The 26277-nt window shown below is 44.0% G+C and overlaps 2 protein-coding genes across 8 annotated transcripts in view; one reads left to right on the plus strand and one right to left on the minus strand.

Annotated features, from left to right (window-relative positions):
• Positions 1 to 24038, minus strand: part of FAM168B (family with sequence similarity 168 member B) — a 47839-nt gene extending 23801 nt beyond the window's left edge. The window contains exons 1-2 of one of the 4 annotated variants that reach the window (XM_067025779.1): positions 23939 to 24038; positions 6359 to 6439 (exon numbers count right to left, since the gene is read on the minus strand). In XM_067025779.1, the coding sequence (XP_066881880.1) occupies positions 6359 to 6439; positions 23939 to 24002 (145 nt within the window). In that variant the 5' untranslated portion in view covers positions 24003 to 24038. The other 3 variants (XM_059052634.2, XM_067025780.1, XM_067025781.1) reach the window with 3 other exon arrangements.
• The window catches only part of PLEKHB2 (pleckstrin homology domain containing B2), a 42864-nt gene continuing 40524 nt past the window's right edge, over positions 23938 to 26277 (plus strand). Inside the window, exon 1 of one of the 4 annotated variants that reach the window (XM_059052629.2) lies at positions 23938 to 24192. The gene's annotated coding sequence lies outside the window, so the exon portion shown is untranslated. The remainder of the gene's footprint in view (positions 24193 to 26277) is intronic. The other 3 variants (XM_067025778.1, XM_059052631.2, XM_059052630.2) reach the window with 3 other exon arrangements.

The following is a 26277-nucleotide window of genomic DNA, read 5'->3' on the forward strand; positions in this document are numbered from 1 at the left end:
AATCACTCTGCTGTACACCTGAAACTAACACAACGTTGTTAATCAACTATACTCCAATATAAAATAAAAATTTTAAAAAAGAATAATAGGAAAAATAAATCACATCTGCTTTTACTCTCTCCACTGGCAATCCCACCTCAAGGAATCCACCCTGAAGATAATTTTCACAAACACTATCAACTGCAGTTATTACTGGAATAGCAAAAGACTTCAAACGACATACCCATGCAAAGAACTGGTTGAATAAAATTATGGAAACCCCCACAAGATGAAGGGTTATGCAGCCGTACTATGTATTATAAAATATAAATAAGAACAAGGCAAACCTTTGTGAACCTACCGGGAACAATCATTAAGTTGACAAAGCCAAGTGACCACCATCACCTGCATCTCTATTCCAGAAAACAACCTGCTGTTCAGCCGGGGGGAGGAGGATGCGGGCGGAGAGCCTTCAGCAGCAGTGCTTTCCACGGCCACTTCTGCCTGCCGAGGCCTCCTCTACCTGCCAGTGCTGCCCCAGGGCTCCCCAATGAGCCCGCCGACACTGCACGCTCGCACCACACTCTCGCACACCCAGTACTGCTTCCACCCCACAAGATCTTACAAGCGTTACACACCCCTACCACGTCTGAACTCCTAACTCCAGCTCAGGGTCCGATACCCTCATGCAACAGAGGCAAAATTAGAATATATAGACATAGTTGGCCTGGGGGCATGATATGTCTGTGTCCCCTCCAAAATTTACATGTTGAAACCCTAATCCCCAATGTGATGATATTTGGAGATACTTAATCGTGGTAATTATTTCACGACATATACATACATTAAATCATCACGTACACCTTAAAAAAAACCCACATTGTACAACCTAAATATATACGGTTTTTATTTATCAATCATACCTCAGTAAAGCTGGGGGGAAAAAAAAGATCAAGCAACATCCTGTGTGGTTAACAAAGGAAGATATCAACTGGATCACCTATAATTTTTAATACACTTGTTTATTACATTCTATGAAAAAAACACGAGGAACGGCAAGCCACAGGACCTTATGGGTGAAAAAGAAAAGAAAAAGATAAACTGATAATACAGACCACGGGTGATCCACAGACTGCAGTCGGCCAACAAAGTCTTTAAATTGTGTATTTCTTATGACTTAGAAAACTAGAGCTCAGGTTTGCTCCAAGCCGCCCCTGCTGTTTAGAAGAGCCGCGTGCAACATCTTCGTCCGGGGATCTTTGGTCCCTCATCTGGCCCCTGCCCTACGTGCTCTGCCCGTGGGTGGGGTGGGGGGCCAACCTGTGAGTCCAGAGGGGAATCCAGGAGCCAGAGCTGCAAAGGACTGGGTGGGGTTGCGGAGCTCCTCCTGCTGAAGTTGGGGAAGCCAGGGAGGGGATGGGGGGGTGCAGGGTCGCAGAGCTGGACCCACCGCGGTGGGATGCAGCCTCCTAGCCTCCCCTCCCCCACCTTACAGTAGGTTCCAATAATATTTAATTGCACCTCGGGCTCTTGGGCTTAAAACTCATCCACAGGCTCGCAGGTCCCTTGACTGCGCTCCTTCCTCTATTAGATAAAGTAGCGGGGGTGGGGGTGGGGGTGGGGGGGGGAGGACGGGACACGACGACAGGGAGGGGACTGGAGGGACCCCTGAAGTGCGCTGGCCTCAACTGACTAGAGGTCGGGACCTACGCTGTCACTGACATCAGAGGACCCCTTAGGGCTCAGAAGACCCCTTAGAGCGGAACTGAGGGGGACAGTTAGGAGGTGGTCTGTGTCAAGGGAGCATGGATCACCATGGGGTGGGGAGCAGGCTGACCCCTGAGAAGTACTGTTAAAAAGATGCGTTCCTCCCTCCCCTTGAAGGATGTGGGTGGCCTTTAAGGCTCCAGTCCCCCCCCACACACTCTTTCCAGGCCCGACTGCACCTCTGGCACCAGCCTTGCTAGCCTGGCTTCCAGTCCTAGAACTTGTCAGGCTCCGGGGGAGAATCTGGGCTGCTGAGAGGGTCACTGGGGGCTCAAGCTGCCCCTGGGTTTCGGAGGTGGAGGGAGGAAGGGTGAAGGTAGTAGTGGGGTGGGGCAGGGAGGGGTGAGTGCCCTGGGAGACCCCGTGAGAGAAACCCCACCCCACCCCCTGCCCCCTGCAGCTGAGCCAGATGCCTGAGGCTTTCCGTGCCTCTGGGAGGAGCCTGGCTTCTTCATCCCTGGGCTCAGAACCATGCTGAGCCAACTCCTCATCCTCCTGCTGCTGTGCCAGGGCTTCTTTTAAATGTTGTTCTTGGCTCATTTGGTTTTCAGTTCCCTAAACAGCAGTTTTGAGCTCTCCAAGCTATTTAAAAGTGTTCTCCTTAAAGTGAGACTAAAGCCCACTCTTCTGGAAAAACTACCTTCACTTCAGAGGAGATATTTTTTCCTCCCCATTTCTTCCTTCTACTGCCCTCTGAACAATCAAGCCAGAGTCAAGCAGCTCTGTGAGCACTAAGCAAGATTAAACACAAAGACAATCACATCTAGCCATTTCACAGTAAAAACAAAGATATTTTAAAAGCAGCAGGGTGGGGGGGGCAGGGGGGAGGGAAGGGATATACTAACTCCAAAGAAACAAAAGTAATTCTGACAGAAACTGGAAGACAATACAACTACCTTTTAAGTGCTGAGAGAAAATTACTGCCAACCTAAAACTGTATACTCAGTATGGTAGGCAAACCCCGCCCCCCCCCAAAAGATACATTATCAAATCCCTGGAACCTATAAATGTTACCTTATTTGGAAAGAGTCTTTGTAGACATAAGTTAAGGACCTTGAGATAAGAACATCATGGATTACGGGTGGTGGGGTCCTAAACCCAATGCCAAGTGTCCGCATATCAAACACAGACCAGAAGATGATGTAACCATGAAAGTAGAAGCCGGAATGATGCTGCCACAAGGCTATTCATGTCAAGGAATGCTGAAAGCTTCCAGAAACTTCAAGAGGCAAGAAAGGATTCTTATCTCGAGCCTCCAGAGGGTGTGAGGCCCTGCTAACACCTGAATTTTGGACTTCTGGCTCCCACAACTGTGAGAGAATAAGTTTCTGTGAGTTTTTTTTTTTTGTTTTTTTTTTTTTTTTTTTTTGTGATACGCAGCCCTCTCACTGCTGTGGCCTCTCCCGTTGCGGAGCACAGGCTCTGGACACGCAAGCTCAGAGGCCATGGCTCACGGGCCCAGCTGCTCTGCAGCATGTGGGATCTTCCCGGACCGGGGCACGAACCCGTGTCCCCTGCATTGGCAGGCGGACTCTCAACCACTGCGCCACCAGGGAAGCCCAAGTTTCTGTGGTTTTTAAGCCACAAACTTTGTAACAATTAGTTATAGCAGCCACAGAAAACCAACACACTCATCAAAAATATGCTCCAAAAATGAAAGCAAAATAAAAACATTTCACAAACTAAAACAAAATTCACTGCTAGCAGACATGCAGTAAAAGGGGAGAGGAGGGCTTCCCTGGTGGCACAGTGGTTGGGAGTCCACCTCCTGACGCAGGGGACACGGGTTCGTGCCCTGGGCCGAGAAGATCCCACATGCCGCAGAGCAGTTGGGCCCGTGAGCCATGGCCGCTGAGCCTGCGCTCCGCAACAGGAGAGGCCACAACAGTGAGAGGCCCATGTACCACCAAAAAAAAAAAAAAGTGGGGGGGGGCGAGGAGAGGAGGAGAGGCGGGGGCGTGGTGGGAGGGGAGGGGGGAGGGGAGGGGGAGCAAAAAGTGTTGTAATCTTTAGAGTTATCACTAAATAGCAAAAGAATTCTTCAAAAATTAAAAGGAAAAATTTAATGAAAAATACTTGGTTAATCCAAAAGAAGAAAAAGAAAGTGAACAAAACAAAAAACCAACAGGTGCTATCAATTAGAAAAGAACAGTAAGATGGTGCATATGAACCCAATTATTGTCATTCCTCAGTATCCTAGGGGTATTGGTTCCAGGACACAATATGCAAATCCACGGATGTGAAGGGCTGACCATATTACTACAATTAAAATATGAAGTTGTTGGGAAGTGTTTCTTTTTTCCCATTAAATGTAAATTTTAGAAGGTGATGGACAAGCCTCTGCATGTACTGGTATAAAAGTATAAAGTGGTATAAAAGCACTTCCTTTCCTTGTAATGTCGTGTTAGCTTTTGGTACTGAAGTTATGCTAGCCTCAAAATTCTGTAGGCACATTATTTCGCTATGTTTATCTCCCACTCCTATTCAAAGTACCTAGAGTGGTTACCAGTTCCTACACTAAACCCTTGCTGATCTAGAGAGTTTTAATGAAAGTCAAGGAGACTAAAATACTAAAACCTAGAAAATAGGCAAGACAGGTATAAAGAAATGGATAAAATAAGAAACTATAAAATTTTAAACAGATTTAAAGTTACAGAAATTTTCTTTTAAGTATAATTTTAAGACCAAGAAAACCCCTAAAAAAGTACACATGGGAGGGAGATGCCAGAGGGAACAGATATGGGAACATGTGTATACATACAGCTGATTCACCTTGTTAAAAAGCAGAAACTAACACACCATTGTAAAGCAATTATACTCCCATAAGGATGTTAAAAAATCAAATAAAAAGTGCACAGAACTGGTTTGACAGGCAACCAATGTTTCATTATACAGTCTCTCAGGTAATGCTAATACCATCAGGTTTTGCCTATTCCCTGGTTTCAGATTTACACAGGATTCTCTTCAGCTATTCAGCCTTCTGTTTAAACTAGTGTTAATTCATTAAAGACAGTAGGCCTTATCACTAAACCACCTTTTATCAATTCTGGAAAATCCTGGCACTCCTTTTCTTCTAGTCTCTCTACTTTGTCCTTCTGCAGCTTTTAATTCTCCTCAAAGCTTCTCATCCTAACACCTCTATTTCTTAACCAGTCTGTTTCCCCCTTTCCTTACATTGCATTCTGGTCCTCCCTTTAGCAGTGTTTTATCTGCAGCTTAACTTGAATTTTGTTCAAACGCCTTTTTTTTTTCTTTCCATTTAAGTTCCAGTTGGTTCTTTTCGATATTCTTTCTTTTGCATATTCAGTAATTCTAACCATGCTTGTGTGATATGGTTTCTACCTGTTTTGTTCCTGCTGTCTATCATGACTGGTGACTCTGACATGACAAATAACATCACAGTGTTCTGTAATAACTGTGACTTGTTAATAGGCAGAACTTTGTGGGAAAACCACACAACCTGGGTTGAGAACATTTGCCTCCACAGCAGTTCTGCACCTGCTGCCCTCAGGTGCTCCAGGGAATAGTGCAGCCTAGAGACTATTTTTTTTATGTTAGTTTCTCGATGTATGGACCCCCTGGGAAGGACAAGTAATTCAAAGTAGAGCCTGAAACATCCCTGAATAGTTACAAATTCTTAGAAAAGAGTTCTCCCTTCCCAGAGCCCAAGCAGAAACTGAAATTCCCCACGGAGCAAGTGCATGGATTGTTTGCTCTACCTCTCCAATGGGAGTATCGCCCTCTGGAGGAATCAGACTGATGAGGGGTCCCACTCCAACTCCCAGCCTTACAAGGGCCAAAGCCCTCAATTTCTGTCCCCAAATGGGTTGCTAAAACCCACAAGTAACAAATGCCCCTAGGGCAGGCGCATCAATTCAATGGCCAAATGCTCTGGTTTTTATATCGCTTTCATATTCAGCTGCAGAAATCTCTTACTTTCTTGCAAGTTCAGTTAAACGTTTTTGAAATGTTTTATTCAATTTTCCAAGGGTTTTGAGCAACAGGGTTTTAAGAGTATCTGTTCCACCATATCTAAACCCACAATTGTAATACTACAAATAACTATTCCTTTTAATTAGGACAACAATTTGCTATTTTTGACCACCAACTCCTATTCCCCCAAATTGCACTTCACCTCCTCCATCACAGCCCATGTTGGACTAGCAGACTTCAGTAAGGTGGGGAACATGACTCAGGCCTAAATTCATCAGCAGACTCCCCTCCTGGCCCTGGTGCTGGCATGGAGGGAACAAGATCAGAGCCAGAGCCAGAGCCAGATGAACAGACTCACAGCCAAGGGAGGGGCTGAGCACCACAGAACCACAATGGGGAGAAGTGTGACCTGTGACCCACACTGAGAGGACACTGAGGAAGTGAAGCTGAACACAGGAAGTAGAGAAACTAGACGCCAGTCCCCACCCTTGAAGCCACCAGATCAGCCTTTGACCAAAGCCAGATCAAGCTCCTGATTTTTCAATTCCATGAGCCAATACATTTTCTTCCCTATCTAAGCCACTTGAGCTGGGTTTGTCCATCAAAAGCATTCTTAGTGACAAAGAAATTCACCACGTGTTCAAAGTTCAATAATGGAAACAAAATTTTACTTGCTTACCTGGATAACCAATTCCTTTGGCATTTGCATAGGGAACCCCAGAAGAACCCGGGCTATAAACAGGATTCATGATTTCAAGAACTAAAAAGGGAAAAAAAGTGATTTAGCCAAGCACTTTTGTTCTCAAGTTTTTCTCCATCATCAGTCTCAAAAGAACAAGAGTCCTTTCTCTAGTATATTATAAAACAAGGCATTTCACGCTGCTGCCAACCAACAGAGAACAGAAAAGGAACGCCAAAGTCCTAATGGGTGCTCACCAGGACACCACAGGCTTTCCTTTATAAGTCTCTTCGGTCCATCAGAAGCTAAGGGAAAAAAGTGTACTCTGTGTCCCTGCTTAAAACCGTGAAAAAATATCTATAAATAATCTAAATGTCCTTATAACAGAGAACAGTCTTAACCAGATCTATCCAGAGCATGAAATAGCATGCAGCTGCTTTTTAAAGTGTTTAAAAATAGATTGATACCATGTTAATTGGGGGAAAAAACGGTACAATACTGTAATGCAGTATGCTCCCAAATTTGCACCTACACATAGGGGCATGTGCACCTCTAGCACAAACAGAAAAAAGTCTGGGAGGAAATTAAAATATGAACAGTGATTGCCTCTAGATGGGGTGGTTCAGTGTTCATTTAGCACTTTTCTCTATTTCTGAAATAACTTAGGTTAAATATATGTCTATTTCCTAAAAAAAGACAAATTAGCACAGCCTAGCAACTCAACCCATTCAATAATTCCCAACCTTTTTTGCCTGAAAAGTTCAAGAACTTGCACAGCTACAACCATAGTTTTATCCCTTCCTCTGAATTTTATCACCCAGTGTATTCTTAAAGTGTGAGCTTAATTAAGACTATCCAGGGCTTCCCTGGTGGCGCAGTGTTTGAGAGTCCGCCAGCTGATGAAGGGGACATGGGTTCGTGCCCGATCCCACATGCCGCGCAGCGGCTAGGCCCGTTGGCCGCTGAGCCTGCGCGTCCGGAGCCTGTGCTCCGCAACGGGAGAGGCCACAACAGTGAGAGGCCCATGTACGGGGGTGGGTGGGGTGGAGGAAGGCCATCCAGTATTCCCTGACTTATGTGGTAGTAAGGACAAAGAGGATCTTAAATTTAAAAATAAAAACAGCAATGGGGGGGCAACATGTATATGGGAACTCTGCACTTTCTGCTGTGAACCTAAATCTGCTCTTTAAAAAACGTCTATTTAAAAAGAAAAACCGGCAGTTCCCTGGTGGCATAGTGGTTAGGATTCCAGACTTTCACTGCTGTAGCTGGAGTTCAATCCCTGTTTGGGGAACTGAGATCCTGCAAGTTGTGTGGCATGGCCAAAGGAAAAAAAAAAAAAAAGAAACAAAAGAAAAACATAAAAAGTACATGTATTTGCTTTAGTGTCTGCCTTCCCCACCACATCGGCAGCTAGGAATGTAGATAGGGAACTGGAACTTAGCCCTATTTGCAGTAACTTCAGCCCCAATAGCAATGGTCTTACATACAAAAAGGTGCAACTACCTGCTGACTTTCTAAAAAACACATGCACCTCAAAACACGCTAGGTATCAAATTCCATTACAAAGGCAAAATGCAAAAACAAACCACTTCATATTTTCAGCTCACCTGGCTCAGAATATTTACAACCAAGCAGTTCAGTAGAAACTATACCTGGTCAAGTCCTTAACCTTTGTAACAAGTTCTAAAGTAGAAATAAATTTGGGATATCAGTGATTGATACTGATACTCACTACCTAAGTAATTATCTTACTTCTTTAACTTCCAAACCAAAAGGCAGAGAAACTTTTTGATGCCATGACATCCAGAACCACAACTAAGAGAAAAGTCTAGATCAGTGCTGTGCAACAGTACTTTCCACAAGGATGAGGATGTTCTCTATCTGTGCTGTACAATATAGCATCCGTTAGCTACAAGTAAACACTGAGCACCTGAAAAATGTGGTTAGAACAGGATCCGATTTCTTAGTTTATTTAACTTCAATCTAAATCTAAATCTAAATAGTCATGTGTGGCTAGAAACTACCACCCTGGACAATGCAGATCTACAGAACAGACTACAAAGAAACAAGGATAGGAAGGCATAGGAAGTAGACATGAGAATCAACTGTATTTTACCCCACAGTTTAAGAGTAAACAAATTGGTAACTGCCAATCCCCATTTTCCTGCACTTTTAACCCATTTTTGGTGGACCTACAATGTAAGGATGTGGAGGTCTTCACATATTTCATCTACTTCTCTGATTCGACTCTCATCTCTGGAGAAGTGAAAACTTCCCCCCAGCTCTATATCTCTATTCTGTGCCAGGATCTAATTTCATTTTCTTAAATGAATTCAAGATAAATAAAGCACTACGCAAAGGCCACAGGGGAAAAAAAGTCGCAGTCCCTGTTCTGAGTTGACAATCTAGAAAAGTATTGTCCAACAGAACTTTCTGTGAAGACAGAAATGTATGTCTGCTCTGTCCACATACAGTAGTCACTAATGGCTGTGGAACATCTGAAATACGGCTACCACGACCAAGGAACTACATGTTTAACTTTAATTTTAATTGAACAGTCACATGTAGGTGATGGCTACTGTACTGGACAACACAGGCCTGTAAGACAGAAGACATAAATGATGGTGACTCAGGCCAAAGGGTGTTAAGTGCCATAAAGGAATAAAGTGTTCTGAGGGTTGAGTGGGGAGAGCAAAAATTCAAGGAGGAAGAAGAAAGGAACGGTCAGGAATCACTTGTATTACAGAGGTACTGTTTCCAATAAGCTCTAAACAGGTAGGATCTTGAAATGCCACAGAAATTAGAAAATGCAAGATGCACTCTTTAGGGACACTGCAACTGGGTTTGTTTGGAGCTTAGGCTACATGTAGGGAATCAGCAAAGATGATTATGGAGACATAGGTTAGACTGAAACCGTGTGGAGACCCTTAAATGTGGGGCTGAGCAGGAGATGTCACCTGGTAGGCCATGAAGCCGATGAACAGCATAGCGTAGCAGTTAAACACAGGAATTACCATTTGACCTGGCAATTCCACTCCTAGGTATATACCCAAGACAAGTGAAAATATACATCCATACAAAAAGTTGTACATGAAAGTTTATAACAGCATTATTCGTAACAGCCAGGAACTGCAGACAACTCCAATGAAGCACTGAATACCACAAGGCTCTCCTTTCATGACCTGACTTATATCTAAACCAGCAATACAATCCTACTCCACATTTGCCACTAAAAAATGTATAAAATTGTATGTAATTGAATTCTAAATACCATAAGTTCCAAACTAACCAGAACTTACGTTTCCTGAAAGCACTTATACTTCCCAAGAGGCTTAATAATAACTATTTCCTAACGTGATTAAGAAGTCATAATTTAAAATTATAGGTTAAAAAAATAACAGGATTAACAAAAGAAAATGTTTGTACAACTTCTGTGAACAACTGTCATACAGCTTTTTAAATTACTTGTTCATATGATGAGAGATTTCCCAAAGACTGTGAGCCTCAAGGGCAGGGAAAATACCTTATTCAGCCCTGTTCCCCTGCATCTAGTGCTTGGTCCAGAGATAGCTCATAAATATTTTCTGAATGTTCTTTAATAAAAGAATTGTCCAATGGAAAATATAGGACTCTTCGTAGCAATAAATATAAAGTTGAGACATTTATTTAAAATCTAATTCAGAACTGTTGAAACATATCTGTTATTGATTAGTGGATATGAACTCTGAATCCACTGACCAAGCTTAACATCACTAACGGTCAAACTACTTATTATCTGCATCCTCATATCATGGAATTACTCTGCATCATCTGAGGTGTACTGCGACTAAAACACTAAAATCTGAATCCAATGCAGCCTATACATCTACCTCCCAGGTTATAGAAAAAGGCAGGAGTTAGAGGACTATGCTGAACACCATGAAGCAATCAGACAAAGCCAAAGGGAGGGCATTCTAGAGGACAAGGGGGTCCAGTTTCTTCACTAAGTCAATGGTCTGGGAAAAGGTGGAAGGTGGAGAGAAGGACAGTTCTAGGTTAAGACAGATTTAATAAAGGCCATAAGAGACTTTTGTTTGGATTCTGATTTTAAGACGGAAAAAACTGTAAAAAGGTTATTTTAAGGATTTGAGGATACAAATAAATATGGGCTAGGTATCAAATGGCATTAAACAAACATTAATCTTGTTACATGTGATAACAGTATTTTGGTTATGTAAAGATGCATCAATTTTTAGAAGTTCGTATTAAACTATGTAATGACACGAAGTCGTAATTTAAAATACTTCTACATAAAAGGGATTGAGATATTGGGTATATGGCTGTACACTGTATTTTTATACTTTTTTTTTTTTTTTGGTGGTACGCGGGCCTCTCACTGTTCTGGCCCCTCCCATTGCGGAGCACAGGCTCTGGACGCGCAGGCCCAGCGGCCATGGCCCACGGGCCCAGCCGCTCCGCGGCATGAGGGATCCCCCCAGACCGGGGCACGAACCCGCGTCCCCTGCATCGGCAGGCGGACCCTCAACCACTGCGCCACCAGGGAAGCCCTATACTTTTTAAATAATGAAAAATTAAGGAAAAAACCCACCATCACCACTCCGCCTGGGATTCTAGTGCCACTGGCTACCCAGAAACCACCAATTTCCCAGTCTGATTTGGTGTGGGCCAAAGACCACAATTCCAAGGCTAGATCCTAAGGGTATCACTTTTTTTTTTTAAAGTTGCTCATTTGTAATGACTCAAATGTCAGAATCCCTATGGGTGGTTTGACACCTGCAGCACAATAAATAAGACTCAGATTTACCTTTAAAAAAGAAGTCAGCAAAAATTTCTCAATTTGAAAATCCAATAATAATCAGAGGGCAAGTATATTTAAGACCCATCACTGTACTACTTTCTCTAGTCTCAAAATACACCATGACCTAAACAAAGTTCCTACACAAAATAGTAATTCTAAAACTTTAAAGGCCTTGTCTTAGTATTTCATATCAATAAAACTAATGTCGAGGGACTTAAATTCTCTCTCAGACAGCAATATACAAGATAAAATCCCTTTAATACAATCTAAACTGGAAATTCTCTGTAACATCTGATAACATCAAGAGTATATAATAAGATAAAATTCTAAACTCCCCCAAACTCTACCTTCACTATCAAGGTTTGCAATCTATTGCAAAATTCACATTTTTCTGCACAGAACAAATGGAGAGACTTCAATGATACAGACATAAAGTGGAACACAGACACAAGAAAAGTAACCATTAACTCTAGTACACTGGTGTACTGTTGCTTTAAAATTGCTCTCAACTGATCCAGGAAAAGAAGCTGTTTACATAAGACAAGTCTGGTAGACAAAAATTTGCCTGTAAACTACAGAACCTAAAAAAACTTAAAATTTTCTTTACTTGCACTTATTTTCTTTTTTAATACTTCTAATCCTCTACCTCTGTGGCATTGCCCTACACCTTTTCCCCATGTTTGAAAATTCAAATAATTTTGACATCACAATTCTGTCTAACCTTAAAATGGAAATGAGCTGAAAGGCAGTTGTAGAGCAGAATACTAACTAAAAATCCTAACAAGTATATCAGGGCCTGATAGGAGGGCAGAGGCAGTAATAGCAACAGCAGCAGAAGGTGCTTCCTCCCTCCTCCTGGGTTGCAGGCACTTGCCTTACAGCCCAATCCTTCTACTATTCCCAAGGGCTGGAGGCAGGAAGAGGGGACGCTACCTACCCGGCCTGTCCAGTGACTGCAGCACAGAACCTAGAGGAAGCCTGCAGTCTCCAACTCTTAAAGCCTGCATTTAGTCACAAACACGACTAAACAAAAGTAACTATGCGAACACTCGTACTAAAGCAAGCCCGATTTATAAAGCTTAAAAGAGACCAAAAAAACTTCCCAGTATGCAGCACAGTACCTTCAACGGTAGAAAACTTAGCCTCTAATTGTTCAATTCTTGGCTGTCAAAGCAAAAATAATCCACTACTTATTTACCTAAGTTCTAAAATGTGTCCCTACTATTATTGTCAAGTTTTTCATAGACTATTTGAAAAAATCATCTGAAATTACACAAGGATGATTTGAGAACTTAAGGAGGAGAAACTAGACAAAGCTTTTCATTTAAAAAATTGTTTTGCTTGGCAAAACACTACAAAACATTTTTATGTATGACTTTAATTAAGCATTAACTCATACAACCCATTAGACACATGCTTATATACCCTATAAAAGACGACGACCCCGTTTGGGGGTACGTTGTAAAGGCGCATCTCTCTCTCAAAGTTAACCCTGAATGGGCCACGACACGTCCTTTCTGAAGAAAACACTGAACCCGTTCAAGCTAAGCTTCTGCTGGGCAAATAGAATAATGTTTACTCTGTGAGTAGACAAAGTGAATAGTTTACACACTGGAAATAATGAAAATCCTAAGAACCTTAAACCTAAGTTACAAAAACACCACCCCCATTGCTTCCCCATTTCTTGCTCATTTTCCTGATCTGATCACCTGGACCTTTAAAAGACACAGAGAACATTCTTGCGCAACGAATGCCCCTCTCACCCAGGCAGCGTCCCCGCCGCCCACGCCGCACCTGCCCGCGCGCCCGGTCGCCCAGCTCCGCCTCCCTCGGGCCTCACCGGCCCACCCGGGACAAAGCACCACCGCGGGCCCGACCTTGGCGCCGCCCAGGTCGGCCGCACAAAGCGCCGCACTTCCGGCAGCGCAAGCCGCCGCCGAGCCCCTCGCGCGCCCCGCCCGCACTCACCGCGCCGCGACAGCGGCCTGGGCCTCGGTGACCAGCGCTCGCCGGCCCGGGGCTGGCTCGGCGGTCGGGCTCAGCGAGGGGCGCGCGCCGCGGAGGCCTGCTCCGATGCGGGGCTGAGCCGCGAGGCCCCGGTTGCCGCCGCAGCCTCCCCGGCCCGCGTTCCCACTCGCCCCGCTCGGTCCGGTCCGCCTCTTCGCAGCCCGCACTCCCCGCCAACGTTGCGCAGCCGCCGAGCTCCAACCTCACTTCCGCCTGGAGCCCGCCGCGGCGGGGGCGCGCCGGCACGTGACCTCACGGCACCTTCCGGGCTCGGAGCTGGCGTGCGCGCTCCCGCCGGCGTCCAAGAAACTCCCGGATGCGGAGGCAGCGGGGAGCTTCGCTGTGCGAAGGTGCTCGGGATCTGGGAGTTTGGAGCCTGGAGGGCTGAGTACCTGAGAGGTCACCGGCGCCCGGGGCGTATCTGTTGACTTTTTCGAACAAACGATCATGTTTTTCCTCACGCTATCTTTGCGCTCTTTGTGCAGTGTGGAAAGAACACAGTGGAACATAATTATAGGGTTTTATTAACTTAAGAAAAAAAATGTATTCGGTTTCGTATTTTCAAACAGCGCCGCACTACAGGAACCCTCGTGTAAATGCTGCCGCGTCGAAGGGGCTGCGCCTCTCCCGACGGTCAGGCTCCGCGCCTCCGGCGGGGTGGTCGGAGGAGCGGGAAGGTCCCGCTGCCGGCCGGGCGGCCTGGGGCTCGGCGCTGGGACCGCCCCGGCTCGCGGAGCCGCCACGCTGGCCGCCCGCGCGCTCCGGCGCTCTTTGCGTTCGCTGTTTTCGATGCTTTGCATTCATTAAGTCACTTAGTACTCATAATAAGTCGGTTTACAAATGAGGAAATTAAGGCACGAAGTGGTTGACAACGTTCTTTGAGAGCACACAACTCCTAGGAAGTCAACCCGGGATTGAAACCCCAACGTCTGGCTTCAGAGCACTTGCTCTGAAAGAGGGAGTTTTGGCTTTGCGCTTTCCCAGAGCTGCTCTTGCTGTCTCTGCAACGTTACTTGGACCCACAGGTTCCCTGCGTGAGCTGAGAGCCGATGGGTCTGCCTTGGAGAAAGGTGAAGGTATCCTGTGGCCTGTACTCAGCAGGAAGAGTCTAGGCAGTCTACCTTGCCCTGACCAAGCTGGGAACATCTGCTACGGTTCCTAAAGACTTTTTACTTGGCATCTCTAAGATTTCAGTGCAGGTTAAAATAGTTGCAAAGGACTTGATTTTTGGCACGCTATAAGTGATGATGGTTTTAAATGAAACTGGATGTTATTCTTTAAAACATACCCACCGTGGTGATTCGATTCCCACTATTTTCCATTTTTAAAATACATGAATTAGTTCTGGACTTCCCTGCTGGTGCAGTGGTTAAGAATCCACCTGCCAATGCAGGGACACGGGTTCGAACCCTGGTCCGGGAAGATCCCACATGCTGCAGAGCAGCTAAGCCCATGAGCCAAAACTACTGAAGCCCCTGCGCCTAGAGCCCATGCTGTGCAGCAGGAGAAGCCACCGCAATGAGAAGCCTGCGCACCGCAACGAAGAGTAGCTCCCGCTCTCTGCAACTAGAGAAAGCCTGCCGGCAGCAACGAAGACACAATGCAGCCAAATATAAATAAATATAATTAATTAATTTTTAAAAATACATGAATAAGTTCTGTAACAGTTTGAAATTCCATTCTTGCTTTTTCTCCTTAAACTCCGGCTTCCATACCACTGCCCCTGGAGAATTTAACCCTAATATATTTGTCTGTTGAGTATCTTTATTTTTTTTAAGTCACTTGTATCTGTCAGGATAGCTAGGAAATGCTGCAGTAACAAGCCCCAAATCTGAGTGTCTTCACACAATAGAGGTTTATTTCTCATTTAATCAACATATCCAAAGCAAGTGGAATCATCTAAAAAACCATACAAACAGTAAGGGAATCCAGCAGCAAGTGATATTCGAAGTGAGAAAAAAAAGATAGCTATCATGTATCTAAATAACTAATTCGACGATAAAATAGAAGAAAAGATCCATTTTATACAAGGTTACTTATAGGAAAAATAAATAAACCAATATGTAAATATAACAATATAATACCTAGCAATAGGGCTTCCCTGGTGGCGCAGTGGTTGAGAATCCGCCTGCCGATGCAGGGGACATGGGTTCGTGCCCCGGTCTGGGAAGATCCCACATACCACAGAGCGGCTGGGCCCGTGAGCCATGGTCGCTGAGCCTGTGCATCCGAAGCCTGTGCATCCGGAGCCTGCGCTCCGCAAAGGGAGAGGCCACAACAGTGAGAGGCCCGCGTACCGAAAAAAAAAACAATAATAATAATAATACCTAGCAATAAACTTTCGTAAGATTTGTGCAAGATCTATATGAATAGGGCTTCCCTGGTGGCGCAGTGGTTGAGAATCCGCCTGCCGATGCAGGAGACACGGGTTCGTGCCCTGGTCCGGGAAGATCCCACATGCCGCGGAGCAACTAAGCCCGTGAGCCATGGCCGCTGAGCCTGCGCGTCCGGAGCCTGTGCTCCGCAACGGGAGAGGCCACAACAGTGAGAGGCCCGCATACTGCAAAAAAAAAAAAAAAAAAAAAAAAAAAAGATCTATATGAATAAAATTTAAAATAACCACCAAATGGCACAGAAGAACACTTAAATTCATGGAGAAAAACATCATATTCTTGGATAATTCTTCTAAATTTATGAATTTAATACAATTCCTATCAAACACCAATAATTATTTTTAAGTAGATAAAGTAATTCTAATTTACACGTGAGGAAAAAATCAACAAGAAAAATTGAAAGCAATAATATCTGGGAGAATCCCTGACGGCCCAGTGGTCAGGACCCTGCGCTTTTACTGCCAAGGGCCTGGGTTCAATCCCTGGTTGGGGAACTAAGATCCTGCAAGCCATGCTGCGTGACCGAAAAAAAAAAAAAAACTGCCAGGAAAACTTTGAAAATAAAGAGTAATAGTGAGGGGGCTACTAAACCTATCAGACAAGAAAACATATTTAAAATCTCCAATCAACAGTGTGTCACAGATGCATAAATAGACCAATGAAATATAACAGAAAATTCAGAAATACAAATTATTTTAGGAAGATGGTATCTGATAAAGGTAACATCTCAAGTCACTGGGAAGAAAGATGGACTGTTTAATAAATGGTATTGGGACAGAAATATAGCCATCTGAAAAAATGTAAAATTGAATATATACCTTACACCATACCAGAATAAAATCCAAATGTAAAAAGATATAAATGTACAACCATGGAATCATAAAGAACAAGAAGAAAACATGGAAAATTATTTTTAAACCATGGGGTAAAGAAAGCCTTTTTAAGCTGCCTCTCAAAATCCAGACACCATGGCTATGAAAAACTTTGGTTTGACAAAAATCACTATGAGCATAGTAAAAAGACAAATGATTAACGAGGAAGAAATAGTCCCAACACATATCATAGTCAAAGGGCTAATCTCCTTAATATTCAAAGAGCTTCCAGAAGTCAGTAAGAGAAAGTCCTAAAACTCAGTAGAAATTGAGAGTTCACAGAAAAATAAGTTGCTCATAAATCTATGAAAAAAAAAATTCAGCCTCACTCATAAAAAGAAAAATGCAATTTAAAACTCTTTGAGATAGCAACTTTTCACCTATTTGATTGGCAAGAATCAAAAAAACTGACTATTGTTGAGGCTGGAGGGAAGCAGACACATTGCTGGAATGGAAAGGGGACCATTTGTTGATGTGTATCAAGACAAATATACAGAAAATTTTTCATCCAACAATTCCACTTCTGGGAGTTGCTCTACAAAGAAACTCTCTGAAGTGTAAAATGAAATAGGTTCAAGTTTATTCATTGCAGTATTGCTAAGAGTATGAAAATACTCGAAGCAGCCCTAGTGTTTGTCCTAAAGGAATGACTGAATAGTATACTCCATAACTCAAGAAAGAAATGAGCAACCTTTCTATATATTGAAAAGGAAATATCTTCAAGGTAGACTATTAAATGAACAAAGCAAAGAGTAGAACTGCTGTTATGGGCTGAACTGTGTCCCTTATTCTCAATTCATGTGTGGAAGCCCTAAACCCCAGTGCCTCAGAATGGAACTGTATTTGCAGATAGAGCCTTTAAAGAGGTAATTAAGTTAAAATGAGGTCAGTAGGGTGGGCCCTAATCCAATCTGACTGCTGTCTTTATAAGAAGGGGAGATTAGGATACAGACAAGATAGATCTATGGACAACCATGTGAGTAGATGACCAAGCCAAGCAAGCCAAGGAGAGAGGCCTCAGGAGAAAGCAATCTTGTCAGCACCTTCATCTTGGACTTCACCTCCAGAACTGTGAGAACATCAATTTCTGTTGTCTAAACTGTTTCTCTGTGGTATTTGTTATGGCAGACTTAGCCAAATGATTCAACTGTGCTAAAGATTATGTAAAAAGGGGAAATGAAAATATATATTTGTAATTACTTTGATACAAACACAAATAATTGTAAAAACCCAAGAAAGTATTGGGTGGGCCAAAAGTTCATTCAGTTTTTTCTGTAAGATGGCTCTAGTAGCGCTTAGTTGTCTTTAACGTCATTCGAAACAATTCTGTTAGATTGTATGTGACAGCTGTCATATCAGCATGCATTTAAAAAAAGACATCAAAATTGGTGAATTTTTGTGTAGCCATTTTAATATTGAAGAACAAAGCAACAATTTCGGCATATTATGCTTTATTATTTCAAGAAAGCTAAAAACGCAACTGAAACGCACAAAAAAAATATTGTGCAGTGTACGGAGAAGGTGCTGTGACTGATCGAACATGTCAAAAGTGGTTTCTGAAGTTTCGTGCTGGAGATGCTGGACTATACTCCATGGTTGGGTAGACCAGTTGAAGTTGATAGCGATCAAATCGAAACAATTGAGAACAATCAACATTATACCACACGGGAGATAGCCGACATACTCAAAAGATCCAAATCAAGCGTTGAAAATCATTTGCACCAGCTTGGTTATGTTCATCACTTTGATGTTTGGGTTCCACATAAGTTAAGCAAAAAAAACCTTCTTGACCATATTTCCACATGCAATTCTCTACTGAAACGTCATGAAAACGTTCCATTTTTAAAACAAATTGTGATGGGTGATGTAAAGTGGATACTGTACAACAATGTGGAACGGAAGAGATCATGGGGCAAGCGAAATGACGCACCACCAACCACATCAAAGGCTGGTCTTCGTCCAAAGAAGGTGATGTTGTGTATAAGGTGGGATTGGAGGGGAGTCCTGTATTATGAGCTCCTTCTGGAAAACCAAACAATTAATTCCAACAAGTACTGGTCCCAATTAGATCAACTGAAAGCATCACTCAACAAAACGCGTCCAGAGTAGTCAACAGAAAATGCATAATCTTCCATCAGGATAATGCAAGACCATATGTTTCTTTGATGACCATGCAAAAACTGTTACAGCTTCGCTGGGAAAGTTCTGATTCATCCGCTGTGTTCACCAGACATTGAGCCTTCGGATTTCCATTTATTTCGGTCTTTACAAAATTCTCTTAATGGAAGAAATTTCAATTCCCGGGAAGACTGTAAAAGGCACCTGGAACAGTTCTTTGCTCAAAAATATAAAATGTTTTGGGAAGATGGAATTGTGAAATTGCCTGGAAATTGGCAGAAGGTAGTGGAACAAAAGGGTGAATATGTTGTTCAATAAAGTTCTTGGTGAAAATGAAAAGTGTGTCTTTTATTTTTACTTAAAAAACTGAAGGCACTTTTTGCCCCACCCAATAGCAGCAGTGCTTACCTGTGGTGAGGCTAGGGACTGAGTGGACCCTGAGCAAACCTGGGATACAGGTCAGAATGATCATTTTCAAGGTTTGTTTTTCTTTTGCACGGCATGAATGTATTACACTTTCTAAAATTAAATTAAAAATAAATAAAAATCTTATATTTTGATGTGAGTATAAAATGGTATAATCATTTTGGAAAAAGGTATGGTCATTTCTTTTTAAAAAATAGCATACACCTATCCTATCACCCAGCAAATTGAAGGTATCTGCCAAAGAGAAATGAAAGCATACCTTAATGCAAAGAATTGTACAGGAATTTTCATAGCAGTTTTTTTTTTTAACATCTTTATTGGAGTATAATTGCTTTACAGTGTTGTGTTAGTTTCTGCTGTATTGTAGGGCCTTAACTATACTTACACCCCTACTTCCCTATCGATACTTTTGAGCTTTAAGCTTTTTCGGCTGGCAATAAGATACTGGAATGTCCCCCCTGGGCAGAAACCGTTCCGAGCAAACAAGTATGGCGGGGGATGAGACTTCGAGCAAACCAGTATGGCGGGTGATAAGAATGATTAAGCCAGAGTTTAAAGGTCGCCCTAGCCAACCATAACTCATGTGACTCAACCCCCCACCACAAAAACACGAAAATGTAAAGTAGGCATCCGACAGCTAACCAATCAAGGAACTAGAGCCAAGTCCCCACTCCGGTCCGGAACAAAACAAACCAATGAGAAAAAAAACCCTTGATATATCCACACTTTGCATAATGAAAAATGAAAGCTATAAAATGTATGTGATTCCGCTTGGGGGGGGTTCCTCTTCGGCCTCCTGCGTGAGGACCAAGGAACCCCGGTGCACCGGCTCCTAATAAACCTCTTGCGTGTTGCAGCGACTCTCGACTCTTGGCGGTTCTTGGGCGAGCTGGGATCCCTCGGAGACCGTTCAGGTCTAACAGTATGACTAAGTGAATCAGCTATATGCATACGTATATCCCCATATCCCCTCCCTCTTGCATCTCCCTTTCACCCTCCCGCCTTATCCCACCCCTCTAGGCGGTTACAAAGCACCGAGCTGATCTCCCTGTGCTATGCAGCTGCTTCCCACTAGCCATTTATTTTACATTTGATAGTGTGTATATGTCAATGCTACTCTCTTACTTCGTCCCAGCTTACCCTTCCCCTCCCCGTGTCCTCAAGTCCATTCTCTACGTCTGTGTCTTTATTCCTGTCCTGCCCCTACGTTCTTCAGAACCATTTTGTTTTTTAGATTCCATATATATGTGTTAGCATATGCTATTTGTTTTTCTCCTTCTGACTTACTTCACTGTGTATGACAGACCCTAGGCTGTGGGCTCCCTTCTTGCCTCCCTCCCTGGGCGTCACCTCTGGAGCCTGAAATCTGCCAGGGCAAGAATGCAACTCATGGGATAATAGTAATCAGGGCTTGATTTATTGTTTTGTTAATTTGTTTTAATTTGCATTTGCTAGATTGCAGGCAAGATTCATTTAAAAATATTTGTTGCATTCGCATTTTTTCTTTTGTAAATGATTTATTCATAGATCCTTTGCCTTTTTAAAAAATATATATATATTTATTTATTTGGCTGTGTTGGGCCTTAGTTGCAGCACACGGGATCTTTGTTGCGGCATGTGGGATTTTTAGTTGTGGAATGTGGGTTCTAGTTCCCTGACCAGATATAAAACCCAGGCCCCCTGCATTGGGAGTGTGGAGTCTTAGCCACTGGACCACCAGGGAAGTCCCTTTGCCTGTTTTTATATTGGAGTCTTAGTGTTTTTCTTGTCAACTATATATAAACTGAGGGTTTAATAGGAAAATAGCACTGTTTTCTGTTCACCATCTAGCTGGAGGCAAAGTTTTTGAGAGCACAAAACACTGTTTTGGTTCTGCACATTGGGTTGAACACAGAGATCTATGTCTCTTCCCTTCCAAGGCCCTATTAAGGTAAAAGAAAACGTATTTGTAAAAGTCCTGGAAAACAAGTTAAGGGCACTGTTAGTTAACCAAACATTTTGAGACAATTGAGCATGAAAGAAAGCAATTGGGGTTGGAGGCTTCTGATCAAAGAAGGCAGATCAAGAGTAGACTTTTGGGCTTTCCTGGTGGCGCAGTGGTTGAGAGTCCTCCTGCCAATGCAGGGGACACAGGTTCGTGCCCCAGTCCAGGAAGATCCCACTTTAGGGGACACGGGTCCACGGAGCAGCTGGGAGCGTGAGCCATGGTCGCTGAGCCTGCGTGTCTGGAGCCTGTGCTCCTCGACGGGAGAGGCCACAACAGTGAGAGGCCCGCGTACCGCAAAAAAAAAAAAGAATACATTTTTACACTTCTATTTTCTCCTTAGACTTTTATGAAATAGATGATAGATGTTTAAAAAATAATAGGCAGCACAGAAAACTGAAGAAGTCATAGAGGCCCTGGTTGGGTGGGGGAGGGAAAGGACTCACTTTCAAGTGGATGGTTCAAATAGGCAGAAAAACCTGCAACCCAGAGAAAGTGTGACGGGGGCAGAGGGGAAAGGTGGTGAGAAATGGGCCTGTAAACAAGAACAGTAACTGCAAGGCTGCCTGTGTCACAGCTACACCCCATCTCTCTTCCCCATTCTTGTGTGCATTGCGAGTTTCATGCTTATAGTGGGCAAAAACCCAACTGCTCTCCTCAAAAGAAATGGACTCAACTGAAGAAAGCCAAGGCTTCTCAGCAGATGTCAAAGAAATGGACTCAACTGAAGAAAGCCAAGGCTTCTCAGCAGATGTCGAGGGCAAAATAAAGTCAAATATAAGTGCACAAAACTCATTGTTTCCTACCCAATACAGGAAGTTCCAACATTTCCTCATAGGAGGAGCAAAGGAGTATGAAGCTCGGTGGAAGAGCTTCCTTTTCCTGAGCTGGACTTTGCTTTGGCTCAACCCACACTCTGTTCTCACTAGAATTGTATGTCTGTTGGGATGGATTTGGGGTACTGATGAAAATTGGGGGGCTGGTGAAGTCCAACTGCTCTACCCTAAGTGGCACCTCTGCTATAGATAGAGAGAGAGAGAGAGAGAGAGAGAGAGAGAGGTGCTGCAGGAAAATAAAAAGTAATCCAACAGAGAACATGAGCAGCTGTGATTCATTTAGAAAAGGTAAAGGAAGCTGGAAATAAAAGAATGTCTATTACCTCCTGTTACTTGGAAGATTCACATTCCAGATTATGTGGGATTTGGCAGGGGGATGATATTTTACTTCATGTCCTATTTAGCTTTGCTTTTTTAAACCACAAGAACTTATCACTTTCTTTTTTGCAATAAAGAAAGAGTACTAGTAATTGGGAAGTGGGGCTAATCAGGTCATAATTTGCTTTGCCTGGGTTGAGGACCACATGTTCTATGGAGCCAAGGAGTCAAGCAGCTGATGGAAGCAGAGACCCAGTGTGGTTCCCTGAAGCACACCTTTCAGTTTTGGCCACATATTTAGTACTGGGAGATGTGTGGCTTACCCAACACTAGCCTTCTCCCTACTGTAATTTTCTTGTCAGCAGGCTTGGACAGAAAGCCAATTTTATTAACCAGAAAACTTACTAGTGGGTGCACCTGCTCCAGTTCCTAGAACATCTACCTTCACCAAACTGGATTCAAGTATTACTTTTTCTTGTCCTTAAGTTGTTAAATTGATTTTTAAGTTGTTTGAGTGATGCATTAAAGAAAATTTGCAAAGTACAGAAAAGTAGGAAGAAGAAATAAGTCATGCACAATCCCATCACTCAAAGACAATATGTTAGTGTATTTTTGGACACTCCAAATCCAGGCCCTGAAAGATAGGTACCTAACACTGAAGGTAGTCAGTTAGACTTGTAGCTCTACTGAGAGAGGTCAGTATCCCCTGACGATACTGAGGGACAATACCCTTCACTCAGTTTCCCCTAAAGTTAACATCTTACATAACCATGGTACACTTGTCAAAACTAAAAATAGCTAATAATTACAATTAACTAAAACCAAGAATTTATTTGGAATTTACAAATTTTTTCACTAACATTTTTTTTTTTTCCTGTTACAGGATGAACAGATGGGATGGTAATTCCTGGATGGGAATCCAGGACACTACACTGCATGTGAGTTTCTCAGTCTTTCTTTGTTTTTCATGACCTTCATAGTTTTGAGGAATACTGGTGAGGTTATTTTGTTTTGTTTTGTTTTAAAAAATATTTATTTATTTGACTGCGCTGGGCCTTACCTGCGGCACGCGGGATCTTTTATTTGCAGCATGTGGGATCTAGTTCCCTGACCAGGGATCAAACCCGGGCCCCCTACATTGGGAGCACGGAGTCATAGCCACTGGACCACCAGGCAAGTCCCTGGTGAGGTATTTTGTGGAATATCCCTCAATTGGGATTTGTCTGCTGTTTTTCTCATAGTTAGACTGGGGCTATGCTTGTTTTGGGGAGTAAGAGTGCAGGAAAAGTGACCTTGTCATTACGTCGTAGCAAGGGTAAATACTATCAACAAGACTTATTGCTGTTGATGTTAACCTTGATCACGTGGTTGAGTAGTGTCTGTCAGGTTTCTCCTCCGTAGAAGTTATTTTTCCCCTTTCCAACACTGCACTCTGGGAGGAAGTGACCATGCACAGCCCACGCTCAGGGGTGCGTGGGTGGAGATTAATACCCCCTCTGTATGGAGCATGATTAATTAGAATTCTATAAGGAAGAGTTAGCTCCTCTCCCCAGTAATGTATTTAATTATTTATTTACAGCAGAATGGACTCTAATATACTTATTTTATATTCTAAGTTATAACTGTGCCAGGTTTGGGCACTGGAAGCTGTTTCAGGTTGACTCCTATGTCCCTTGACAGGCCTACACACGTTATTTTTGAGCATTCCGTACTTCTGGCGCTACACTATGCTCCAATCAGCTGTACTTTCCCCGAAGCAGTTCTAGAGTCAGTCGTTTCTCTAAAGAGCCCTGCCCGGCTCCTTTCACTGGACGGTGGTACTTACAAGCAAGTTCAGGGGGCCTACAGCTCCTCTTCATGTGAAACTGAAGCCTGCGCACCCCGCGCATCAGCCAGGCTTACCCGGGCCCCACCGAACCTCCCGGCCTGCAGTGCGTGCCGTGCGCATGCGCGCCGGGGAGACGTGCCGTCGGACGGCGGCCAGGACGCTGGCGTGAGGCAGTTGGAGCTGAGGAGTCCGGCAGTGTCCTTGCGCTCCCGCCCTGCTTCGGTACGCAGTTGCCGCTGGAGGCTTTGCAGGTGAATGTTCCTGTACGGTCCGGGCGACCCAGACCCCCTCGGGCCGGGCTTACCTACCCCACGCCCTTTCAGGGAGACCCCAGGCCCGCGCCCTCCGCTCTCCACCTCGGGCGTCGGTCCCTCCGGAGCCTCGCCAGGAGACTCCCGTCAGCGCCCCCCAGCCCCACCCGAGTCCTTCCCCTCTCCTCTCCCCTTCTTCCTCTCCTCCCCACTCCCCTTCCCCCTCGCCTCCCTTCCCCGGATCCCTCCGGAGCCTTCCCTAGAGCCGCCCGCTCGCTGCCCCTCCGGAGCGGAACGCCCCTCTCCTTCAGGCCTCCCCTCCCCCCACCCCGGTCAGTCTAGAGCCTCCCCTGGAGCCGCCCGCCCCGCCAGAGCGCTTCTGCTGCTGCCCCCTTTCCTGCAGGTGCTCCCCGCCAGCACCCCGCCTTCCTGCCCGCGGGGCGCAGGTTTCCGCCCCTGCAGCCCGTCTGGTCGAGGGGATTGGGGCTCTTTTTGGTTATCCTGCCGCCCGGAGGTCGCAGCCTCCTTAAGGAGTCCGGAATGGCATTGAAGCTTTGCGCTCTCGGGTGGGGCCCGCCTCCGCTCGTTTCACCTGCTCTTGGGTTTGCAATGTCGTTGGCTCTCAGTGCTTGGTGTTGTATTATGTGTCTTTTTCCACGTTTGATTCTCTCACCTAACTACATTGGGAACCCCAGAGGTCAGGGGTTTTTCATTTCGCGTCAGAGTAGTGTTTTTTGTTTGTTTTTAACTCAAAAAAAGAGTAATTTACACAGAAAAGTCTTCATAAATGACCGAATAGTAAAGTTCCAGGTTTTCAGCGTGAGTGGGGGAAAAGAATGAGGTGGGACGGTCACAGTGTCCAAAGATCCAGGGGAACATGGTTAATTCCAAACGCTGTTGACTCCTGAGAAGCTTTCCTTGTTTTAATACCTCCTCTGACTAGGACGCGGTGGAGCCTCTGCCAGAGGGAGCGGCGCTTAGTCTAAAGGGAGGGAAGTTCCTGGGTCTTGGTGGTCATTGAGGAAACCAGTGCCAATGCAGGAAGTGCCTTGTGTAAAAGTCACGAGGGGAATTAGGGCCCAAGCTGGGACTGTTAACTACCTGTTTATTTACGATCCTTAATGTTTGTCTGACAAATTAATGACCAAAATATCTGTGTACATGTGCATGTGCTTCTGCGACTGGTTCTCTTGTGCTCCGGAGTGGCCCCTGGGCTGGGCTGATGGTTATTGATGGGAGGTGGGTATTTGGGAAGAGAGCTGGGCAGCTGCTTGTCTGGGCTTCCCTTGTGCTTGGTGTTTACTCAGTGGGGTGGTGATTCCTTAACTCCCCCCATCTCTGAGGGCAGGAATCAAACATATGTTGCAGGATTATCCTGGCAGATAAGAGTGTCTCGCACAGTGTAGGTGGTCAGTAAATGCTTCCTGAAGGAGGCTGCAGAAAAGAGCTCAGAACCTGACAGTGGTTCTTTACTAGCATATTTTTAATGGTGTTAGCACATTCTGTAGGTAAATTTCCTGATAATGTCAGGGACTGAATTTGTGAACTGTATAGGTCAGTGGTATAGAAGGAACGGATACCACTCTTGAGGTAGTCATATGACTCCTTGTGGGAAGATAGAGGTTTTTATTTTCTTTTTTTTTTTTAATTAATTTTTATTGGAGTATAGTTGTTTTACAGTGTTGTGTTTCTGCTCTACAGCAAAGTGAATCAGCTATACGTATACATATATCCCCTCTGTTTTGGATTTCCTTCCCATTTAGGTTACCACAGAGCACTGAGTAGAGAGGTTTTCTTGACTCCCTCTAGAAGATTTGCTGTACTTCCCAGCTTGCCTTCCTACATTAATATTTGGGTTCTTTCTCCTTTCCTCTGTCTTTTTTCTTTTTTACTGGATGTCTAAAGAAATTAAAGAATTACTTTATTAGTGTCAGTAACTACCAAAAACTGCTAAGTAAAATAAACTACTAAAAATGTTACAGAAAGTGGGCTAGTTGAACCAGTCATGTTTTATTTGTTGTATATTTGCTTCTGAATTTGATCATGAGGCCAGAGTTGAACTTTCTTACCTCTTTGTTTTAGTCT

Source organism: Kogia breviceps, chromosome 2 (genome assembly GCF_026419965.1).
Source record: "Kogia breviceps isolate mKogBre1 chromosome 2, mKogBre1 haplotype 1, whole genome shotgun sequence".
In the NCBI taxonomy this organism is placed as follows: Eukaryota; Metazoa; Chordata; class Mammalia; order Artiodactyla; family Physeteridae; genus Kogia; species Kogia breviceps.